Genomic DNA, 23,376 nt, shown 5'->3' with positions numbered 1-23,376 from the left:
ACCTACAATGAATTTCGACAGCTCAAGCAAATTGCATTCTCCCGATGAAAAGATGCCTAAGAATCTCACGCACCTATGACGTGTTGTAGAATAGTAGTTCTTTGAAGGATGCCACAATGGGTAGTGCAACAGAGCAGGTAGAGACTCTCACTTAGAGACTAGTCCTCCTGAGGGCACAGCCCTATGTGTGGACAAATCACACGAGAGCCATCAGAGCTTTGCCCAGTCAAGAACAATGGGCGCAATTCTCCCATCGGGAGACTAAGTCCCGACGCCGGAGTGAAAACCGGAGTGTTTCACTCCGGCGTCGGAGGCCGCTCCCAGCCCCCTATTCTCCCGCCCCCGGGGGGCTAGCAGCGGCGCCGCGTCATTTACATGCGCCGGGCCTTGGAGCCGCGTAAAAGCGGCGCCGCATAAATAACGCAACCGGTGCCGTGTAAATGACGTCACCCGCGCATGTGCGGGTTGGCCGGCGCGCGGTTGCCGTCCTCCCCGTGGCCGCCCCGCAAGAAGATGTCGGATGGATTTTGCGGGGCGGCGGAGGAATGGAGGTCCTCCTTCAGAGAGGCCGGCCCGCCGATCGGTGGGCACCGATCGCTGGCCAGACCCCTTTTGAGGCCCCCCCGGTGCAGGAACCCCCTTCCCCCCCCCCCCCGCCCACAGGCTGCCCCCCCCCAGCGTTCCCGCGCTATTCCTGCCGGCAGCGACCAGGTGTGGATGGCGCCGGCGGGAACCTGTCGTGTTGGGCAGGCCGCTCGGTCCATCCGGGCCGGAGAATCGCCACTCGCCCATTACAAATGGCAAGCGGCGATTCTCCCAGCGGCCAGCCATGATTCTCACCGCGCCAGTTTGGGGGGGTGGGAGAATCACGTGTGGGCGTTGGGGCGGCGTGGCAGGACTCGTGCGGCGCCCGGGCAATTCTCCCACCCAGCGTGGGGGGGGAGAATTCCACCCAATATCCCCATACCTGTCCCAGAATGTGATGGAGTCTGTTGCACTGTTCTCACACACCGGGCCATCCGCCCCTTAAAGTTGAAGGTGATAAAAAAGCTTGCCCATGAAGGGCAAGGCACTGATCAGTGGAGTGGTGGGGAGACCTCTCCATCAGATCCACCTACAGTGTAACCTGGTCACAGGCCCAGTAACAGTGGGAAACATCCTTCAACTGTTGGTGACCGGAATCAATTTCCTATGTGGGAATGATTTGACTGTTAGCAAAGTGGTTGCCAATCTTATAGTTTCAGGCCAGTCAAATGGAGAGAGAGAAACGGAACAGCCCAGGGATCCCTGGGGTCCCAGGATCCCAAGAGGACATCCCAGGGATCTTCCCTGGTTGTGCAGTGACCCAACCCCAGACTAGGCATGCAAGCTCAGTCAGTAGAGAGACAGAAGATAAGCCAGAAGTTAGGCTAGTGGAAACATTCCTTTGGAATGATTCCCTGATTAATGTTCAGCAGTTGGATTCTGTGGTCCAGCACATAGCACAGACTGCCCGCTCGATAGCGTAAGCCACCCAGATCCCACAGTGATATTACCTATGAGATGGTCTGGTAATGTGCAAGTGGAGACCCCCAGGGAGGTCTGGAGATGAAGAATGGGGCAGTGCTCCACAGGATTATCATACTCCAAGACTACTGTCAGGAAACTCTAAAAAGTCACTATGCCAACACAATGGCTGGAGACAGGGGTATCCATAAGACTTTTACCGTGGGAATAAGCATTGGCCCTGCCTGAGGTCTGATGTAATGGAATACTGCAAAACCTACCAGGTTGAAGGGAAACCAGCCCCCCTCCAGCACGTCCCAGCATTTTGTGAACTCTTTGATCAAATACTGGTAGATTGTATGGGTCCCCTATCCAGAACCAAGATCAGTTACCACCATCTCCTATCCATAATGGATCTAGCCACCAGATTCCCTGAAGCTATTCCTCTCCGGAAGATCACAGCCATAGGCATGATCAAAGGGCTGATCCAGTTCTTCACCCAGTACAGTTTGCATAGACCAAGTTCAAAGGAAATTATACAAAGGTAATTTACATCTCAAAAGCCAGGCCAGGCCAATGGAGTCAACAAGTCTGCTAAGGCAAAGGACACTGCACTATTCCTTTCAAATGTTTAATGGTTGGAGCATTAACAATCGCAACACATCCAGACAAATGAATATACGGGCTGGTTTAATGGGCTGGTTTAGCACAGTGGGCTAAACATAGAACATAGAACATAGAACATAGAACAATACAGCGCAGTACAGGCCCTTCGGCCCACGATGTTGCACCGAAACAAAAGCCATCTAACCTACACTATGCCATTATCATCCATATGTTTATCCAATAAACTTTTAAATGCCCTCAATGTTGGCGAGTTCACTACTGTAGCAGGTAGGGCATTCCACGGCCTCACTACTCTTTGCGTAAAGAACCTACCTCTGACCTCTGTCCTATATCTATTACCCCTGACTTGTAATGCAGAACAAAGCAGCAGCGCGGGTTCAATTCCCATACTGGCCTCCCTGAACAGGCGCCGGAATGTGGAGACTAGGGGCATTTCACAGTAACTTCATTGAAGCCTACTTGTGACAATAAGCGATTATTATTATTATTATAATACATCCCTTGTCAAAGCCAAAGTGGGACAGGTGGAAGTCATCTGACATGACCTCCTAGCCGGAAGAACCTGTAACATTGTTGCTTGACTCAGTCTACAATTTTTCACCCAGCAAGCAGCAGCAGAACAAGAGAATGCCTGGCCCCCAACTAGATTGTTTCTATTGGAACTTCTGAAGTTTTGTAGCAGTGCCTACAAGACTACTTTGTCTCAATGTTCCTATCCCATTGTAGAAGTCAGCTGTAGTGGAAAAGTGAATTATCCAACGCCAGTCTTCAGCCTGCTGGCCTCTGAAAAGTTACATAATTCAACTTTGATTTTAGACTCTGGACTCATTGAAAGAATAACTCTTTATTCTGTGGTGTCTGTCCTGTAAATCTTCATGTCTCTGTCCACCCCCCCCCCCCCCCTTTCATTATATGATTGAAAGAGTAGACTGTATTGCACCTTTCCTCTCATGTTTGAGTGTGCAAATAAACTACCCCTCTGACTTTATCCTCTCACCAGGCAGCAGGGTGGCACAGTGGTTAGCACTGCTTCCTCACAACGACAGGGACCCAGGTTCAATTCCGGCCAATGGTCACTGTCTGTGTGGGTTTCCTCTGGTGCTCCAGTTTCCTCCCACAGTCCAAAGATTTGCAGGTTAGGTGGATTGGCCATGCAAAATTTCCTCTTCATGTCCAAAAGGTTAGGTGGGGCTACAGTCAACGGGCATGGGCCTAGGCCGAATGGCCTCCTTCTGCACTGTAGAGATTTTATGAATGTAACTGACTTCATGAAGTTTGCTGGGGGGCTATTGATAAAAATTGGATCACACCAAAACAGAGGGGTTGGGAAATACTCTTATTACTTATAAAGGGGGAAATCAAAATCAAAACACCTCTCTGCATAAAAACGGGTGGCGCGAGGAGAAATCAGGGTTGTTTAAGTTAAACTCTCTCATGTCCATAACAAAAAGCAATGCCTTCAGGAAATCTGGGGAAATAAGATAATTAGTAAAATTAGGCAGAAGGTCTTTTGGAGTAAAATACATGGGGCATTGAAATCATGCTTCAGATACAGAAGGCCTTGGTTTGACCACACTTGGAGTACCGTGAGCAGTTCTGACCACTACACCCTAGGAAGGATATGGTAGACTTGAAGGGAGAGCAAAGTAGGTTGACCAAAATCCTATCCAATTCCAAGGATTAGGAATCATAGAAACCCTACAGTGCAGAAGCAGGCCATTCAGCTCATCGAGTCTGCACCGGCCATCCAAAGGAGCACCCTACTTAGGCCCAATCCCCAACCGTATCTCCGTAACCTCACTTAACCTTTGGACACTAAGGGGAAATTTAGCACAGCCAATTCACCTAATCTTTGTACTGTGGGAAGAAACCGTAGCACACAAAGGATTCCCACACAGACAGTGTGAGAATGTACACAGCCTCTCAAGGTTGGAATCGAACCCCGGTCCCTGGCGCTGTGAGGCAGGAATGGTAATCATTGTGCCACCGTGCCGCTGGTTAAGTTATAAAGCGAGATTACACAAGCTAGGGATGTGACCCCTGGAATGTAGAAGGACAAAGGTTGATTTGACCAAGATTTTCAAGACACTGAGAGGAAATCGATTTGATAGAAAGAAACTATGTTTGCTGATCAAAGAGTCTATGACCAGGGTCCACAGCCTAAAAACATCGCCAGGCCTTTCAGGAGTGATGTTAGGATTCACTTCTGCATGCAAAGGGTGGTAGAAGTTTGGAACCCTCCTGTGAATGGCAATTGATTCTGGATCAATTAGTAATTTTCAATCTGAGATTGAGAGACGTTCCTGAGCCAAAGTTATTTAGTGATATGTGTTCGATCACACAGTAGCCATCTCACTGAATGGCAGGTCAAACTCGAGAACTCCTTTATTTTTATTCCTACACTCCGAGTGAAAAGCGTAAGTCAGACTGGGGGAAGGATGCCAAGCATAGTTTGCCACACTCATTATTTTTTTTCCAGTTGTTTTTATCTACATCTACTTGAGTATTGAAACCTAAATAAAAAGCCTGAGGGACCAAGAATGTAACTGAAGATTTAGATTTACTATGTAATCAAACTGACAGATGGAAATTAAATTTATCATTGATCCACGTAAAATAGGTCAACAGCTCAAAAAATAAGTATCAAATCACCTGAGGGAAGATTAGAAAGAGACAGGGGAGTGATTGTAAACCCTTTACTTTTTAACATATTCCAAAGTAAATAGAATAATGGAATATTCAGCAAGAATACTAGCGTGTCCATGTTCAGATGTCCTAAGTGTAAATTGTTTTTGTTTTAAATATACTGGTCAATATACATTTCGAACCTGCGTTCAATTCCGATGACCAATCTGCAAACGCATTGGTATAGTAATGAAGAGAGGCAACAAGGCTGGTCCAAAGTACAAAGAGGATGGTCTGTGAGGCAAGATTATAAATAGTTATGCTCTGCAGTCTAGAAAGTAAGTAAATAAGTAAGAGCCTCACTGAAATATATGAAGTATTAAATGGCACAGATAAAATTAAAGCTTCAAATTAGTCAGGGTTTTCTTTACTGTCCGCCATGACCTCAGCGGTTACACAGTTTGTCCAGAGTTTTTGAAGATCGTCCGTTAAAGTTGGTAAAGGATGATTTGCAAATATCACCAACAAGCAAACCGGGGATCTCCTAAGCTCAACCGGAATTTAATTACTCTCGGTGAGGCAATTTGCAAAATGATAAATGCTTATAATTGCCAGCTCCAGAGTAAAATAAATTAACAGAAAATATCTTCATTTAGGAAAGATATTTTTTGATGCTGGAATTTGCTGCTGGGTGTATAACTGATTCAAAACCTATTTACATAAGTACCACTTGGTGCTCCAATAGAGGAGTTATATGGACAACATGGGCAGAATTTTCCGCTCCAGAGACTGAGCTGGATTCTTCCGCCCCACCCGCTGCAAGATCGCCAAGGTGGGGGGGGGGGGGGGGGGGGGGGGGGATGCGGACCATGTAAAGGTCTATTAGCCTCGGGTGGGAATTTCCGGTTGCCAGGCAGGCACGACTGGAGAATCCTGCCCTAAGTGTGGTGGCAGGGGGGGAAAGTCAATATGGTTCCTGTCAGCCAGCGGCATAGATTGCCATGCCTGATCATCCGCTTTTAACCTTCTTATGTATATGAATGAGCAGCATGTTGAAACTGGTGGGGGGCAGGCTTGGAATCACCTGCCCCACCATTACCTCTTCAGGTTGTATTTCTGGACGATATATATTAAATGACACCCGCGCACACATTCACTCTCCGCAGCCCAGGATGTGTTGTGGCGAGCACCAGAATGGCCCCCAGAAGAGATAAACCAGATGCGCTAATGTTCAGCGACATGGGATTGGTGAATCTCTCCTCGGCAATTGAGGACCAGAGGGAGATACTTCACCCTTGTGATAGGAGCCAGGGATTCACCAACCTGAGCAACAAAGCTTAGTGTGGTCAGTACCTGCACTCCTCAGAGCGTGCCGCAGAATGAGCGACATTGTACCTCTCCTCTGAAGCACTTTGTGACTGCTGAACAGGTGTCATTAGCCACATCTTTTTTGGGTAACCTTTGTCATCAATGAGCCACCTGAATGTGTTGAGGGCCCTCAAAGATCTGGGGTACCTGTGAGTGACTCAAGATATCAGAGTCGTCGATAGACCACTAGTCCGGTGGTGACGGCGGCACTGAGGATCTGGGGGCAGTGGAGGAGACACAGGGGAGAGGAGGGGGCCTTGGTGTGGACCCCGATACGGAATAACCATAGATTTGCTCCGGGTAGGTTGGATGGGGGATACCAAGGCTGGTATAGGGCAGGTATTAGGAGGATGGGGGACCTGTTTATAGACTGGACTTTCCCTAACATGCAGGCGCTGGAGGAGAAGTTCGGCCTGGCCCTGGGGAATGCGTTCAGGTGCCTCCAGGTTTTGGACTTTCTTAGAAAACAGGTGGGGACATTTCCGCTGCTGCCCCCGCGTAGGATCCAGGGCAGGGTGGTGTCTGGCATCTGGGTAGGGGAGGGGAAGGTGTCGGACATTTAGCAGGAGCTGCAGGAGGTGGAGGAGGCCTCAGTGGAGGAGTTGAAGGGCAGGTGGGAGGAGGAGGAGCTGGGTGAGGAGCTGGATGAGGGCCTGTGGGCCGACGCCCTTGGCAGGGTGAACTCCTCCTCATCATGTGCCAGGCTCAGCTTAATTCAGTTTACGGTGGTGCATCGGGCGCATATAACGGCGGAAAGAATGAGTACATTTTTTGGGGTGGAGGACAGGTTCCCGAGATGTGCAGGGAGTCCGGCGAACCATGCCCATATGTTTTGGGCATGCCCGGCGCTTAAAGAATTCTGGCAGGGGTTTGCGAGGGTGATGTCCAGGATTTTGGACACTCGGGTGAAGGCGAGTCCAACAGTAGCGATATTTGGGGTGTCGGAGGATCCGGGAGTGCAGGAAGCGAAAGAGGCCGATGTACTGGCCTTTGCCTCCCTGGTAGCCCGGAGACGGATCTTGCTAATGTGGAGGGACTTGAAACCCCCGGGTGTGGCGACCTGGGTTAGCGATATGGCAGGGTTCCTCAGCCTTGAGCAAATAAAGTTTTCCTTGAGAGGGTCCTTGATGGGGTTCTCCCGGTCCCGGCGGTGGCAACCTTTCCTTGACTTTCTAGGGGAGCAGTAAGTGTCAGCAGCAGCAGCATCCTGGGGGGGGGGGGGGGGGGGGGGGGGGTACTGTTGATACAATGTGAGTTGGGCATGGAGACAAAACCCACCTTGTTCTGTTTTTTTTTTTTAATTCTGTTGTGTAAGTAGTTTCACTGTAAGCTTTGGGATATGCTTATTGTTATTGTTTATTACTATCTGTATTTCTATTTTTGTTATGTAAAAACGTTCATTGGAAAACTTTAATAAAATATATATATTTTTTTTAAAGAAACAAGCCCCCAGGGTATCTCACACAGACCTGCATATTCTGCTTTTGGTAGTCACAGGTCAGCTGCCCGTTGACAAAGTGGAAGCTTTTTCTATTGATGAATCATACTGGATGTTGCCAAGGAGCTCTTAAAGCTACATGTGTGCAGTTGATGGCACTCTGTTTTTGGGAAGATAGATATTGCTGCAAATGCTCTGGGAGCCTGGCTGGCTTCATGCAGGGAAAACTGGACGTAATTGTGTGCCTTATGGAATAGGTGACCTCGGATACATTTATCAGTGGAGGATTGTGATATTCTGCAGAAGTCCCCAGTAAGTCCAGGAATGAGCCATTTGCAAAACCATTGACTGCAGCGTCACCCTTAGAACCACATTCAGCAGGCCATGCAGTGTCAGATCTTCCCGAGGAATGTGGCTGTTGTGATCCACCACATCCCTTAACAGAGGTGTCTAAGGCACTGTCTCTTGCTCATCTGCAAGAATGAGAGACGTCTTCAGTACACCCTGGGTCATGACAAACGCCTCAGCTTGCCTCCTCAGCTTCATGAGGCCCCGCTGGCCCATGATCCTCAGAGTGAGGCTCTGCCCTTTGCCCTGTCAGACAACAATGGGCTCTTGTTCTTCTCCTGAATTGCATGAGAGCCATGAAAAAGGCAGAGTTGCCAGGTGCCTCCATTGTGCATTCTTGCTCATCTCTGATGAAAAATTGAACAGAGACACCATTGAAGCAGCAATGATCACCTTCCAGAGCCAGGCTAGGGAGTCATTGTGAATCCCTTCGGTCACCCTCATTGCAGGAATTCCATTCCCAGAACTTCTGTTTCAGCTATCATCCAGTCTTAAGGATAATTGGAAGCTGAAATCTCTCCCGCACTTTGAAAGGCCCAGCCATGACAATGTATTCACAAAGAGGGTTTGATCTCAGTTACAGCCAGGCAATATCAGCCTCAGTCAGGGCTCTGTCAGGCTGCCTCTTTCGAAGTAGACTAGAACCTAAACTTGCACTAACATACTGACTGCAATCATTGAGACGAGTAAGGCCTAAACCTCTCAGCTGCAATGTTTTAAGATCTTTGAAGCGTTTTGCACATGCACTTTAGCCATTGCCTCATTACAGTTAGATCTTTCTGACCTTTGTGAATTTCTATGAGAGTGACAAATGGTCATTCAAACTTAATCAACATTTGGCCCCAAGCCGTAATGGATTCTCACATGACTGCATCAAATGAGTTAAGGTGACCAAATCTTTCAATTGGTATTTGTGTCCTCCTAATTTGTCTCAGAGCTGAGCCTTTCTCTCCATGCCCTGAAGTGACAGCTACAAGAGTGCCCTTCAATCAGCCCAAAAGTGCAGTAGTTGAACTCTCCCACAACTCCTCAGACCTCTCCTTTGATTATTTATTTCCCAGGATATTTTTCAATTGCATTGTTGTATCAGCTATTAAAATGGTGCTGCTCTGCTTCTATTATGAGATCAGCTCCCAACATTGGCCAGCCCTCCTCCCCATCGCCACTGTGACCGTATAACTCTCTCCTATTGTCCTGGAAGTGCATCATGTGTAAGTCTCTCTTTCTCTGATCACTCTCCTTCTTCCTCCTCTAATCCTGGGTCCTATTCTGATTCTTGTTGATATCCCTGTCCTCCCCTCTGAAACATTTTTGTGGATGTCCAGATGCCCCAGATTGACCTCACCCCTTTGCATATTGAGGTCCTATGCACAGTAACCTATCGAGACCCCCAACCATGAGATCATGGAGTATGCCGGTCTTATCTACCAGCAGATACTGTACAGACTGCAGATACCTCCTCTGATTGTGACTGTACCATTTGTGGCCCAGTACCAAGCTACCAACCCCCAGAACCTCAATTTGCTCACAACCCCAGGACTGTCTTTGCTTTCTGACCCCAAATACATGTTTCTCACTGCACCAGGAGTGCCTCAAACTTATTCCCCCATTTGCTTTCATGGCCCACCCCTAGTCAAGTATCTCTGTCCATCCCTTCTCTCCTGTGCTCCAATCAACACCACCTGTCCCTCCACTTATATATCTCTGTCCACCCCTTTTCTCCTGTGCTCCAGTCAATACTCGGCTCCCAGTATGTTTTGCATATGTTTTCCGGCCCCTTCCCTTCCTGCTGGTCTTGCCTGAGCAGTTTTGGCTCGAAGTCAAAGTAACTACAGGCACAGCACAGTGAAAGGTAAGTGACTGCTGTTCGCACAAAGCTCAATTTTATAAGTGAAGTGCAATTTCTCAAGAGCAGATCAATTATATCCGGTCAAGATTCACACTGGTCTGATTAGCTGCTCGCATGGCCATTTTGATACGGAATGGAAGCATGATTCAAGATGGGACTGGTTGCGCTGGAGCGTGCCCATCCCACTGATGGGTCAGCTGGGGCCAGAGGGCACGTAGGGGTGCCTTGAGGGCACCCTTACGACCTGTAGCACTAAGTTCATCGTTGGTAGTGAGCGGCATGTGCAGTTGCATGGCTGCCTTGCAAGCCACAGCAATGGTGCGCCATGCCCATCCTCCCCAACCCCACAGTCCACCTCCTGGTCACCCTACCGTGCTACTCCCCCTAGCCCTGCCAGAAACCCCCAGCCAATGTTAGCAAATTATAGCAATGTGGGACACTTTCCTTACACCTCTCTCTCTCAGCAGCCATGGCGCCTGGTTCACGATTTTTAAGAGCACAAGCGAATGAACCTCACTGTCAGAAATTTGCCCCAGTGGAGGCGGGGCATCGCAGAGGCCCCAGAGAATACCGGGTCAGGTCTGCCAATGATATGCCATCAGCGTTTCCTGTACGTGCTTTCTGGAATGCATTGATGCCGCTGTCGAGGCACCAGAGAATTGCGTTTTGCCATGAAACCAGCACCCGAAACAATTTCAGCATCAAAACCTATTCTCTGTCCAATCGTGTTTCCCGATTCCAACGTCAGAATCCCGTCCAAGGGCTTTGTCATATGAAGCGAGATTGAACAGTTTAGACTATATGCTCTAGAGTTTAGCCGAATGAGGGAAGATCAAATTGAGGTATACAAGATAATACAAGGTATGAATAAAGTAGACGTGGAGTGGATGCTTCCTCTTGTGAGGCATTCTAGTCTTTGGATAAGGGATAGCAAATTTAAAATGGAGTTTTATTTCATTTCATTTCATTTTCACTTCTCCCAAAGGGTTGTGTATCTGTGGAATTCGCTACCCCGAATGCGGTGGATGCTGGGACAGTGAATAAATTTCAGGAGGAGTTGGACAGAATTTTAATTGGTAATTGGTTGAAGGATTATGGAGAACGCGTAGAGCGGTGGAGTTCAGGCCAGGATGAAATCAGCCTAATTCTGCTCCTATATCTTATGAACTTATGAGTGTCAATTGATTTTGAAGCTGTACCAAGGTGGAACCAATGGTGATGGGTTGGTAGCTGTAGATTATGCTTACAAAAGAAAAAGGAATTATTGCTTGAAAATCTTAACTTAACGCTGCTTAAGATTGTTGAGGATTACAAAGCTTACCAGCTAAATTTATTTTTGAGATATGGGCGTCACTAGCAAAGTTACCTACACTCAAGATACAGCTGAGCGATTTTCTGGACTGTGCCAATGGACATGTAAGAGTCAACCGTGTTGATCTGTGAATGAAATCTCATAAAGACCAGACCAACGCAGGACAGGTTTCCTTTCCTTTAGGACATTTAGACATGTAGTTGGGTTATAATGGCAAAACAGCAGCTTTGTCATTTTACTGATACCAGCTTTTTATTTCCAAGTTTCTATATCAACTGAACTCAAATTCTCGAACTCCCAGGGTGTGATTGGAACTCATATTGATCGGGATTATAATTTAGACCTCTGAGTTACTAGTCCAGTCACATAACCACCACCAGTTCTGATGTTTTTTTAAAGAGTAATACATCATACACTATAACATCCACACAGCTGGTTGTGCGTTGGAACAGCAAGGTTAGCATTTTTTAATAGTGCTAAATAGCCACTTAAACCAAATAGACAACCACTTAATCTTTTGCAATAATGCAGTAGAGAGGAGGGTGGCTATTAATGGTGCCATATTATTGTTATGCAAACTATCAAATAAAGGAAAGCTAGGTATATTGACTGAATGTGGGATGCACTTCAGTAAGTGCAGCAAGTATGGATGAAAATGACAGAAAGTGTCAATAGTCTCTCTTGAACTTAGCGGACCAGCAAGTATATTAGGAAATCTGTGAGATGAGGCAGAAGTACATTACACATAGTAGCAGCTACTAAAAGTCATCATACAAGAAAATCTGTCGTGACATGCTTTAAATCTGATATTATCGTGCATTTTGGGCTCAAAGTTCTGCTTCTCCGCAACACTGCTCTTTTCCTTATTCTTGAATAACTCAATACTATTTTACTACTTGAAGAACAGGATAACCTGTAATTAGCCACCTTTTAGTAATTAGTGTAATTAGTGACCTTGAACAGGGAATCACAGGAATTGTAACAAGAGAAAAGTACAAAGTCCATCTGTGGACTTTCCATCTTTGAGCATCCCAATAATTGGGTGATACAATAATAGTGAAGTTGTTGCCTAATCATAGCAATCAATGTCTATCAAATAATCTACAACAGACATAAATATGATACAAGAAAAAAACCAATGGTGGAGTATTTTGGGAAACATGAAACTGAAGACACCTATTCCTCTCATGCAGTCTACACTTACCACATGTCTCAAATTACACATATACTGTATCCCAAAATGTTGTTTTCTGAAAGAAATCTACTAATTTTAATTCCAATTAATCAATATTAATTGCTTCCATCAGCTCCCTAGGAAGCTTGTTCCAGGAAACATTGTTTCCGCAGATTAGTTTTGAATCCTCCCCTCATGGAAATAAATGAAACATGCATTTGCCAGAACTTCCTTTTAGATGAGAAACATTAATGCTCCGTCATGCAGCCCTTGGCAAAATCCTCCCTATTGTCAAATCTACCTTGTGATAGATAAAGCACGAACATTATTGCTCTGTTGTTCTTATCTCTCCCTCTAACCACTCGGCAGATGGCTTTATCTTATCTCCACTATTTGATGAACTGTAATGCAAACTAAATTTCCCTTCCCATTTCTTAACTCTATCCATGTGGATTCTATCTTTTTTTTTAAATATTTTTATTCTCCTCCTTTTTCACATTTTCTCCCAAACTTACACCCACCAACAATAAATAATAATCAGTAACAAATATGCCAATCCCCATATCAATAACAATGATCCCATCCTCCCACCAAACCCCAAACGTTAGCCCGCATGTTCACATAAACAAATGACCAAAAGGAATTAGGGATCACCCATAGTCACCATTAACACACACAGCCCCCCTCCCCCCAGCCGTCCCACCCACATGCCCCAACTAATGTTCGATGTTATCCAGTTCTTGAAAGTGCATAATGAATAATGCCCATGAATTGTAGAACCCCTCCATCCTTCCCCTCAGTTCAAACTTAACCTTCTCAAGGGTCAAGAATTCCAACAGGTCTCCACGCCACGCCACGACACAGGGTGGAGAGTTTGCTCTGCAACCTATCAGGATCCGCCTTTGGGCGATCAATGAGGCGAAGGCTACAACATCTGCCTCCACACCCATTTCCAAACCTGGCTGAGTGGATTCCATCTTAACACAACCATTTAGAATACACTTACGCTCTACTGCTGTGATAGGCTCTTTCAATGCACAAAACCCGACTGTTTTTATCCCCCTCCGTATTACTCCTGTAAGTAGTATATGTAGGAATACTGGCTGGGATTCTCCAACCCCATGTCGGGTCGGAGAATCGGGGGGGGGGGGGGTTGGGGGGGGGGGGGGGGGGGAGAATCGCACCACCCTGCTCCGACGACGGCCCGCCGATTCTCGGGCGCTGATTCTCGGGCGCCCGCGGGATGGCTGTCGCGCCGGTCGAGGGCCGTTGATAGTGGCCACCCTGCCGTTTCTGCGTGCCTCGACGGGCCGAGTGCCCGCCGAGTTCGGCCGAGTCCCGCCGGCGTGGGTTACGTATGGTCCCACCCGGCGGGACCTCGGAGTTCTGACTGCGGGGTCCTTCCTGGTGGGGGCAGTGGTATCCGACTCTGGGGGGGGGGCCTGCACAGTGACCTGGCCCGCGATCGGGGTCTACCGATTGGCGGGCATGCTAGTTCCATGGGGGGCCTATGTTCCTCCGTGCCGGGCCCCTGTAGGGCTCTGCCATATTGCCTGGGGGCCGGCGCAGAGACGGGAACCCACGCGCATGCGTGGACTCACGTCGGCCGTGGTGTACATGCGCGGACTCGTGCTGGCCATGACGCGCATGCGCGGACCCACGCCGGCCGTGGCACGCCGGCTGCCAAGCGCTGGAGCAGCGGACACCACTCCGGCGCCATACTAGCCGTCTAGGAAGGGGTGCATACCTGGGCTTGGAGGCCTGTTGATGCCGGAGTGGCTCGCTCCGCTTTTGATGCCGGCATCAGAACCTGGCTGCAGGGTCGGAGAATCCCGGCCATTAACTTTCCAGCCCCATCCACACTTAAGCTTAAGGTTTCAGTTGATCATCAGCCAAAACTACATGGGCAGCTCAGAGAGTAATGTGTAAATTCCATCCATAACTGGACAATCCACTTTCAGACACATTCCTCATTAACATTAAATAGCGCATTCAAACCTCATGTTTTAACTTCCATAAAATTTGCTACTAATTATGCTGCTGCTGAGAATTCTCCAACCTCTTTAATTAATAATTATGAATGGTTTGTAGCACATTTATTAATTTATCACTGCCTATAACTCAAATTCGATAACAGCTTAATTACTTAGCTGCATCTGAAATGTTATTTTGTCTACCTTCTTTGGAAGGTATTCAAGGTTTTTACAACTGAAACTGTACAACATTGCTCACTTTTACTTTTATTGATCCCCAGTTTTGAAGAATCTAGTATAGATGTAGGTTCAGAATAATTATGATGAAGAAAATCAAAATAGTCCAGCAGCCTTCATACCATGTATGTCAAGTCTCCTTTCAGGAACCTGAATAGATCATCTCTTTTCCTGTGGAATCCAAAGAAATGCATCAGTTTGTGGCTCTAACAGCACAAGATATCCCTCCTCAAATAAGGGGACCAAAACTGTACACAGTACTCCAGATGTGGTCTCACCAATGTCTTGTACAGTTGCAGCAACACTTCCCCACTTATATACGCCATTCCTTCAGCTATAAAGGACAACATTTCATTTGCCTTCTTTATTACCTGCTGGACCTGCATGCTGGTTTTATGCGATTCATGCACAAGTACACCCAGATTTCTCAGGATTCTGGCACTCTGGAGTTCCTCTCCATTTAGATAATACATAGAAATATGCACAGAAAATAGAAGCAGGAGGAAGCCATTTGGCCCTTCGAGCCTGCTCCACCATTCATTATGAACATGGCTGATCATCAAATTTAATACCCTGATCCCACTTTCCCCACTATCCTTTGAGCCCTTAAGCCAAAAGAGCTACATCTAATTCTGTCTTGAAATCACACAACGTTTTGGCCTCAACTACTTCCCGTGGTAGTGAATTCCACAGGCTCACCACTCTCTGAGAGAAGAAATTTCTCCTCCCCTCAGTCCTAAAAGGTTTACCCCTTATCCTCAAACTATGACCTCTACTTCTGACTCCCCCACCATCGGGAACATTCTTTCTGAATCTAAGCTGTCTAATCCTGCTAGAATTTTATAAGGTTTTAAGAGATCCCCGCTCACTCTTCCGAACTCCAATGAATATGATCCAAACCGACTTAACCTCTCCTCATATGACAGGCCCGCCACCCCAGGAATCAGCCTTTGCTGCACTCCCTTCATAGAAAGAACATCCTTCCTCAGATAAGGACACCAAAACTGCACACAATACTCCAGGTGTGGCCTCACCAATGCCCTATACAATTGCAGTAAAACATCCCTATTCCCATACTGAAATCCTCTCACTGTGAAGGCCAACGTACCATTTGCATTCTTTACTCCCTGCTGTACCTGCTTAATTCCGTTCAGCAACTGATGCACAAGAGCATCAATGTCCAAATAAGCTGCCTTTCAATTTTTCCGACCAAAATGGATAACCTCATACTTATCCATGTTAAACTCCATCTAACAAGTTTTGGCCCACTCACCTAACCTATCTACATCCTTTTGTAAATTTTCTAATTCCTCATTGCAGCTTACTATCCCACCTATTTTAGTGTCATCTGCAAATTTGCCTATAGTACCTCCTATCCCTGCATTCAAGTCATTAATATATATTGTAAATAGTTGGGGCCTGAAGACTGAACCCTGTGGCACCCCATTAATTGCATTGTCAACCAGAAAAAGACCCATTTATCCCCACTCTGCCTTCTGTTGGTTAGCCAGTCTTTTATCCAAACTAATAAATTACCCCTAACCCCAAGTGATCTTACCTTGTGTCTTAATCTTTGTGCGGCATCTTATCAAATGCCTTCTGGGAGCCCAGATATTCTACATCTGCAGGATCCCCATTATCCACTTGGCTTGTTACATTTTCGAAGAACTCTAGCAAATTAGTCAAACATAATTTACCTTTCATAAAACCATGCTGACTCTGATGGATTGCATTTTGACTTTCGAAATACAATATTGTTACTTCCTTAATAATGGATTCTAACAATTTCCCAATGACAGATGTTAAACTAACTGGTCTATGGTTTCCTCCTTTCTGCCTCCCTCATTTTTTGAATAAGGGTGTGATATTAACATTTTTAAAATCCACTGGAACATTTCCCGCTTCCAGAGAATTTTGGAATATTATAACCAATGGATCCACTATCTCCACAGCCACTTCCTCTGAGACCCTAGGATGTAGGCCATCAGGCTCTGGGGACCTATCTGCCCTCAATCCCAAAAGTTTGTTTCGTACTTTTTCCCTATTGATGATGATTGTTCCCCCCTTTCTATTACTTCTGCATTACCTATTACAATGGGGTGGTACTAGATTCTCGATCGTGAAAATTGAGGCAAAAGATTGATTTAGCGTCTCTGCCAATTCTGTGTTTCCCACTAGTAATTCCCTGGTCTCATCCTCCAAGGGACCAACATTCACTTTAGGTACTCACTTCCCTTTTATATACTTTTCGAAGCTTTTGCTATTGTTTTTTATATTTTGCACTCGTTGTCTTTCATAATTTACCTTTGCTCTTTTTATTACTTTTTAGGTAACCCTTTGTTGATCTTTAAAAGTTTCTCAATCTTCCGGCCTGCCACTGGCCTTTTCAATATGGTATACCTTAAGAACATAAGAACTAGGAGCAGGAGTAGGCCATCTGGCCCCTCGAGCCTGCTCCACCATTCAATGAGATCATGGCTGATCTTTTGTGGACTCAGCTCCACTTTCCGGCCCGAACACCATAACCCTCAATCCCTTTATTCTTCAAAAACTATCTATCTTTATCTTAAAAACATTTAATGAAGGAGCCTCTACTGCTTCACTGGGGCAAGGAATTCCATAGATTCACAACCCTTTGGGTGAAGAAGTTCCTCCTAAACTCAGTCCTAAATCTACTTCCCCTTATTTTGAGGCTATGCCCCCTAGTTCTGCTTTCACCCGCCAGTGGAAACAACCTAGCCCGCATCTATCCTATCTATTCCCTTCATAATCTTATATGTTTCTATAAGATCCCCCCTCATCCTTCTAAATTCCAACGAGTACAGTCCCAGTCTACTCAACCTCTCCTCGTAATCCAACCCCTTCAGCTCTGGGATTAACCTAGTGAATCTCCTCTGCACACCCTCCACTGCCAGTACGTCCTTTCTCAAGTAAGGAGACCAAAACTGAACACAATACTCCAGGTGTGGCCTAACACCTTATACAATTGCAGCAGAACCTCCCTAGTCTTAAACTCCATCCCTCTAGCAATGAAGGCCAAAATTCCATTTGCCTTTTTAATTACCTGTTGCACCTGTAAACCAACTTTTTGCGACTCATGCACTAGCACACCCAGGTCTCTCTGCACAGCAGCATGTTTTAATATTTTATCATTTAAATAATAATCCCTTTTGTTGTTATTCCTACCAAAATGGATAACCTCACATTTGTCAACATTGTATTCCATCTGCCAGACCCTAGCCCATTCACTTAGCCTATCCAAATCCCTCTGCGGACTTCCAGTATCATCTGCACTTTTTGCTTTACCACTTATCTTAGTGTCATCTGCAAACTTGGACACATTGCCCTTGGTCCCCAACTCCAAATCATCTATGTAAATTGTGAACACTTGTGGGCCCAACACTGATCCTTGAGGAACACCACTAGCTACTGATTGCCAACCAGAGAACTTTAACTTCCTTGCTTAGTCATGGATTTTTTTCCCCCTCTTACAATCTTTCTTCCTCTCTGGAATATGTTTTAGTTGGGAGGACTGAAAATCTCCTTAAACAACTGTCACTGCTCATCAACTGACCTACCTTTTAGTCTTCCTGTCCAGTCCACTACTGTCAAATCTGTCCTCATGACTTCGTAATTACCTACAGTGTGTTCGGCGGCAGTGGAGAGCGCTTTGCCAGTGGCTGGTGGCGGGATCTTCTGGTCCTGCCATTGTCAATGGAATTTCCATTGAACGCAACCCTTACTGCCGTGAAACCCACGATGAGGTTGCGCCGTGGACACCGGAAGATCCTACCAGCTTGAATGGCCAGAAAACCCCGTCTATTGACTCTCCATGTTCTTCCTACCAAAATGCATCATTCAATTTTTTGGCAGTTACTATTAATGAAAAGGTCTTCTTTAACATATGTTATCAATTATTAATGATTTCCATTGAGATAATAGCCAAACCACAATTGAAGATATTAATAGGTGAGTGTTTGAGAAATTCATATGCCCATTATCTTTTACAAAAGTTCTAATCCAGTAAAAATAAATGGATTAATTACTGTATTGAAACATTATACAAAATAATATCATACAAAAATGATAGTATCATTGACAGACATTTCTAGGATCAGTAAAGTTTTGCAAAATAATGCAAACCCCATAAGATCCATTATAATGCTTTTCGGTCCAGCTTGATGGACTGAACTCTCTCTCAGATATGGTATAAAAAACATAAGATATTTACATCTATTCCAAAATTATGGAAAAAATTACAAATAAAGCATCAATGCACAATTTTCTGGAGCCAGCGGACAGACTCATGCCAGATGAAATTAATGCTGAGAATTGTAAAGTGATACATTTTGATAGGACAATTGAAAAGAGGCAATAGCACCTAAATGATACAATTTCAAAGGAGATATAAGAACAAAAAACCTGGGATTCTGTACAAAAAGCGTTAAACGTTACAGGACAAGTTGTAAAGGTTGGTTAAAGAAAGGTAAATGCATTTCTTGGCTTTATTAAAAGAGACTTGAGCCCAGAGTTTTGCCTTGGGTTTGGAAAGTATTAGCCAGGCCTGTTCCCTACTTCCAAAACCCAAGCTCACTCCAAACCTCATTCCCACAATGTTTTGGTCTCTGAGAGACATTGGCAAGGGGGGGACTGAGTGGAGTGAACCGCAATACCATGTGGGAGGAGTGTGGGTGAAGGAGGTGGCTAACAGTTTACCTTGATTCACAGGAACAACAGCCCAACTCCCAAATTTGTTCTTGTGCTCCAAACATCACCCTCAGCCCTTCACACCCTCCATGTCCTCTCTCATATCCCCATGCTGCTTCATATTCCCAATGCCCATTCCAAATCCTGCTCATAATGCCCATGTCTCCTCCATGCCCTCGTGTATCCTCCGCAGTCAATCACCCAGTATCCATTAGGTACAGTTCTCAGGAGCCATGCAATAGAAATGGCAATGTTCTAAATGCAGATGTGAAAAAAAATCTTCTTGCAACCGAATAAAATGGTCATTCAAACAATTGTTATTGATGTTGCAAATTCATATTTCCTATAGTTCTCAGAATAGTGACTTTGACCTCAGAAGAACTGCATCACACTTCAAAAAGAGTGTCAAGGTCTTAGAGAGGCAGCTAAAGAGATTTGCTAAAATGACACCAGGAACAGAGAATTCAGTTTTGTGGTGAGTTTTGAGAAGCTGGGTTGTTCTCCTTTACACACAGAAGGTTGAGAAGATATTTTATAGAGCTGTTGAAAATCATGAATGGTTCTGATAGAGTTTCCAGTGGGGTTCGGGTTGGTAACGAAAGGATCCAGTTTTAAGGTAATCAGCAAAAGAGCCGAAGGTGGAATGAGGGAAACACATTACTTACAGCAAATTGTTGTGATCTGGAACGCATTGCATAAGCAGAAGTAAACTCAATGGTTATGTTTATAAGGGAATTGGTTAAATATGTGAAGGGGAAAAGCAGGGGAGTGGGACTATTTGTACCAAAGAGCCAGCACAGGCACAATGAGACAAATTACTTCTGTCTGACTGTATAATTCTACCATTGTAATTGTAATTTTATTCAGTCAAAGGTAGCTGCTCTAATTGTGATGGACAAGTCGGTGTTTTCAATTTGTAACTTTATTATTTTCACCATCTTGGAGAGTTTAAATCAGTCACTCAATAAATAATCCCAATCTTGGAATTGGTATTAGAAACTAGAATTTGAAAGGCATTTCCATTTATGTTCTGTGAGTTATGGTGGGCCATCAATGACAAGAAAACCACAGCGAGTGATGTGTGAAATAGTGCAAGATACAAGTGGTGCAATAGGGAGCATGAATAATGCAACTGCAAGACTCCCCTTAAAAAAAATGATTCAGAATGGAAAGTATGAGCCATCAAAAAAGAGTCACACACTTAGAACATAGAAAATATAGCACAGAACAGGCCCTTCGGCCCACGATGTTGTGCCGTACTTTTGTCCTAGATTAAGAACAAATCAATCTACACCCCAGCATTCTACCGTAATCCATGTACCTATCCAATAGCAGCTTGAAGTTCCCTAATGTTTCCGACTCAACTACTTCCACAGGCAATGCATTCCATGCTCCCACTACTCTCTGGTTAAAGAGGGTAGGCATTTGATAAAGTTCCACGGTAGAGAGTTTTAGTTAAAATTAAATTTTAATAGGCAGCACCGTGGCGCAGTGGTTAGAACTGCTGCCTCACAGCGCCGAGGTCCCGGGTTCGATCCCGGCTCTGGGTCACTGTCCGTGTGGAGTTTGCACATTCTCCCCATGTTTGCGTGGGTTTTCGCCCCCACAACCCAAAGATGTGCAGGCTAGGTGGATTGGCCACACTAAATTGCCTCTTAATTGGAAAAAGTTAATTGGGTGGTTGGAATAAGTGGAAATAATAAATGTAGTCTTATGGGCTGGAGATCTTCTTTCTGTGCTCTATTATGAAGACTCTAAGTACTGAATCCCTCTCTTTGCAAGTAGAATTTGCAGCGAGGTCCTCGCCCCAGTGAAGCTTGCCATGTGGGATGAAAGCAACTCAACTGCGGGTATCAGTCAACATTCCCCAAGGATATGCTCAGAGAAGCATTGACAACCTTTGCAGGTTCAATGCACTGTACCATATTGGATTGACAGAATGGGAGCAGGTTGCGTGAGCTCTTCGCAATCTCGGTGTGTTTTTCCACCACTTTCTGTTGATTCATGCAATAATCTCTCCAAATAAGCAGGGAAAACAGCACGAATGACGTGCTGCAATGTCTAAACAGCGTTAAATGCACTTACTGTTCGTGAACACAACTGCAACGGGAATCACTATCGCGATGGTGACGACAACAGCTGCAATGACCCCCAAAAAAGCTTTCAGAGCGGTCTGAAATACAAAGAAGCCAAGGGGAAAGTTGGACGCCGAGTAACAAAACAACAATCCTCCATTCCACAAGAGTTAAACTCGTCAAGCCCCCGCCCGACCATTAGAATTGGAATGGAATTCAGCTTTGCAGCAAGCTAAAAGTAAATCCACCACGACAGGAAACACGCCTCGCAATCTCTCTGAAATGCATCCAACTTCAACTCAAATTACTTCTGGCTAAAACTTTGCAGCTCTGGTCGTACTGGGTATTATATTAAGCTGCTTCTGTCATCCCGGGGTAATTACATCGCGCGCCAGTTACTGACCTTCATATTTGGTTCAGGTCTTGTTCTTTGGGTGAATGAGTAAACTCCGCTGGGTTTTGATCCCTCTTGGCAGGACAGAGAAACTGCAGCTGGTTGATCCTTACCCAGCGTGTCACAAAGTGGTGGTGAACACTTTACAGCCCCGCTAAATGTGCCTAGTTATTTAGTATAGTAAACTATCGTTAAATATTATCTACAACGTTAACTGAACAGCATGCTAGTCGATCGTTGGCGAATCGTAAATGCAAAGGTTAACTGATAGCAAGTGCGATTATTTTTGACATGGTCCGTACAATACGAGAGACGGGTGCGTAGAAGTGAGACAATTATGAAATTCTGGTTGCTGAAACAGTTGCATTAAATCACCAATGGGGACGTGTTGGCATGTCGGAACAGCTGCTTCAAAAAGCAGACTTACCATTCGCTTTGGGTGAACATAGGCGATACACACACTAACTAGGACTGGGGCCAGCGTATACTCAAGCAACACTCTTAAATTTAGTGGCTACTCAGCAAAGCAAAAAATGCAGTTTACTTTTAACTCTTGAATAACGCAGAAATTCATTAATTATCCCAAAAGAGGATTAATGGTCAACAGAATTGCCCTGTACTCATTTGCATTTGGGACGGGCCAGATTGCGAACTGCTGGTGGGACGATACATATTTTAAAAAAGGTTCTCCGTCCCCCTCCCTTTTTGGAACGGATGTTTGCAGCTGTTATCTGCTGTGCCGAAATATCGCCCTTTGCAGTGACGTCAACGCAAAGTCCCTTCCGTGTCTCGTTATGGGCGCTTCATTAAAAGTATTAGTGGAAGAAATATACCGATGGTCAATGATCGAATCCAAGCTAGGAATAGCACATGCAACATGCAAGGCATAGAAAAACAGAATGAAAACATTACTCGAATGTTGTGTGAAGATAAGCAGCCCAGCCTGTGTGCCCTTAGGTAATGCACATGTTGGTTCCCACCCATCTTTGAGGTTCCTTATGAAATAAGTGAAGCACACAGCCAAGGAAATGTTTTGACTGTACATCCTTCGGAACTAACAAGGGCGGTGGAATCTGTAGAAAGTTGGTCCTTTTATCAATATTGTTTGGTCAAAGAAGTAAAGCAGATGGGTTTTAATAATAGAGGAATACTCTCCCTGGCTGCAATGGTCAGCACACTCCCTAGGAGCACATTTAAAGTAACAATAACCCCCAGTTCTAGATTCTCCAACAAGACAAAACAGCCTCTCCACCCCACCCGATCCAGATCCCTTAGGATCTTAAAGGTTTTGATCAAGTGATCAAATGAAACAGGTTCTATCAAACTGATTCTATCAAACTTTTCTTAATTGTAGCCGGTTTAAACATATCTCTGCATAAAATATCATTTGTTCCTCATGTTACTCAATGATGACATTGTCATAACTAATTTTGATGCTGTATTGGATGGCTCGTGACAATTCAGAGTTCCCATCTTATTAACACCTGCAATTTGGTACTCTGGACTAAATTAAGATCTGATAGAGGCATTCAAAATCATGAGGGTACTGGACAGAGTAGAAGATCAGAAAAAAACTATTTCTGCTGGTAGAAGATTCAAGAACAAGAGACCACAGATCTAAGATAAGTGGTAAAGGGAGCAATGGCGACATGAGGAGAAACTTTTCCATGCAGAGTGGGTCCCTGTGCCATCCTGGCCAACTCCTGACACCATATAGAAGTTACTGGGTGGTATAAACTGCCGATAAGGGGCTAACAAGCAGAG

At 45.2% G+C, this 23,376-nt stretch overlaps 1 protein-coding gene across 2 annotated transcripts in view; it reads right to left on the bottom strand.

Moving 5' to 3' along the window:
* fap (fibroblast activation protein, alpha) overlaps positions 1–22,239 on the bottom strand; it is a 179,839-nt gene extending 157,600 nt beyond the window's left edge. The window contains exons 1-2 of one of the 2 annotated variants that reach the window (XM_072474275.1): positions 21,622–22,239; positions 21,229–21,316 (exon numbers count right to left, since the gene is read on the bottom strand). In XM_072474275.1, the coding sequence (XP_072330376.1) occupies positions 21,229–21,316; positions 21,622–21,627 (94 nt within the window). In that variant the 5' untranslated portion in view covers positions 21,628–22,239. The remainder of the gene's footprint in view (positions 1–21,228; positions 21,317–21,621) is intronic. The other variant, XM_072474284.1, reaches the window with a different exon arrangement.
* Positions 22,240–23,376: the final 1,137 nt, after the last annotated feature.

The sequence above is a fragment of the Scyliorhinus torazame genome, chromosome 2 (assembly GCF_047496885.1).
Source record: "Scyliorhinus torazame isolate Kashiwa2021f chromosome 2, sScyTor2.1, whole genome shotgun sequence".
Taxonomy (NCBI): Eukaryota; Metazoa; Chordata; class Chondrichthyes; order Carcharhiniformes; family Scyliorhinidae; genus Scyliorhinus; species Scyliorhinus torazame.
Note: the sequence above shows the minus strand (reverse complement) of the source record. Positions and strands in the feature narration are given on the sequence as shown.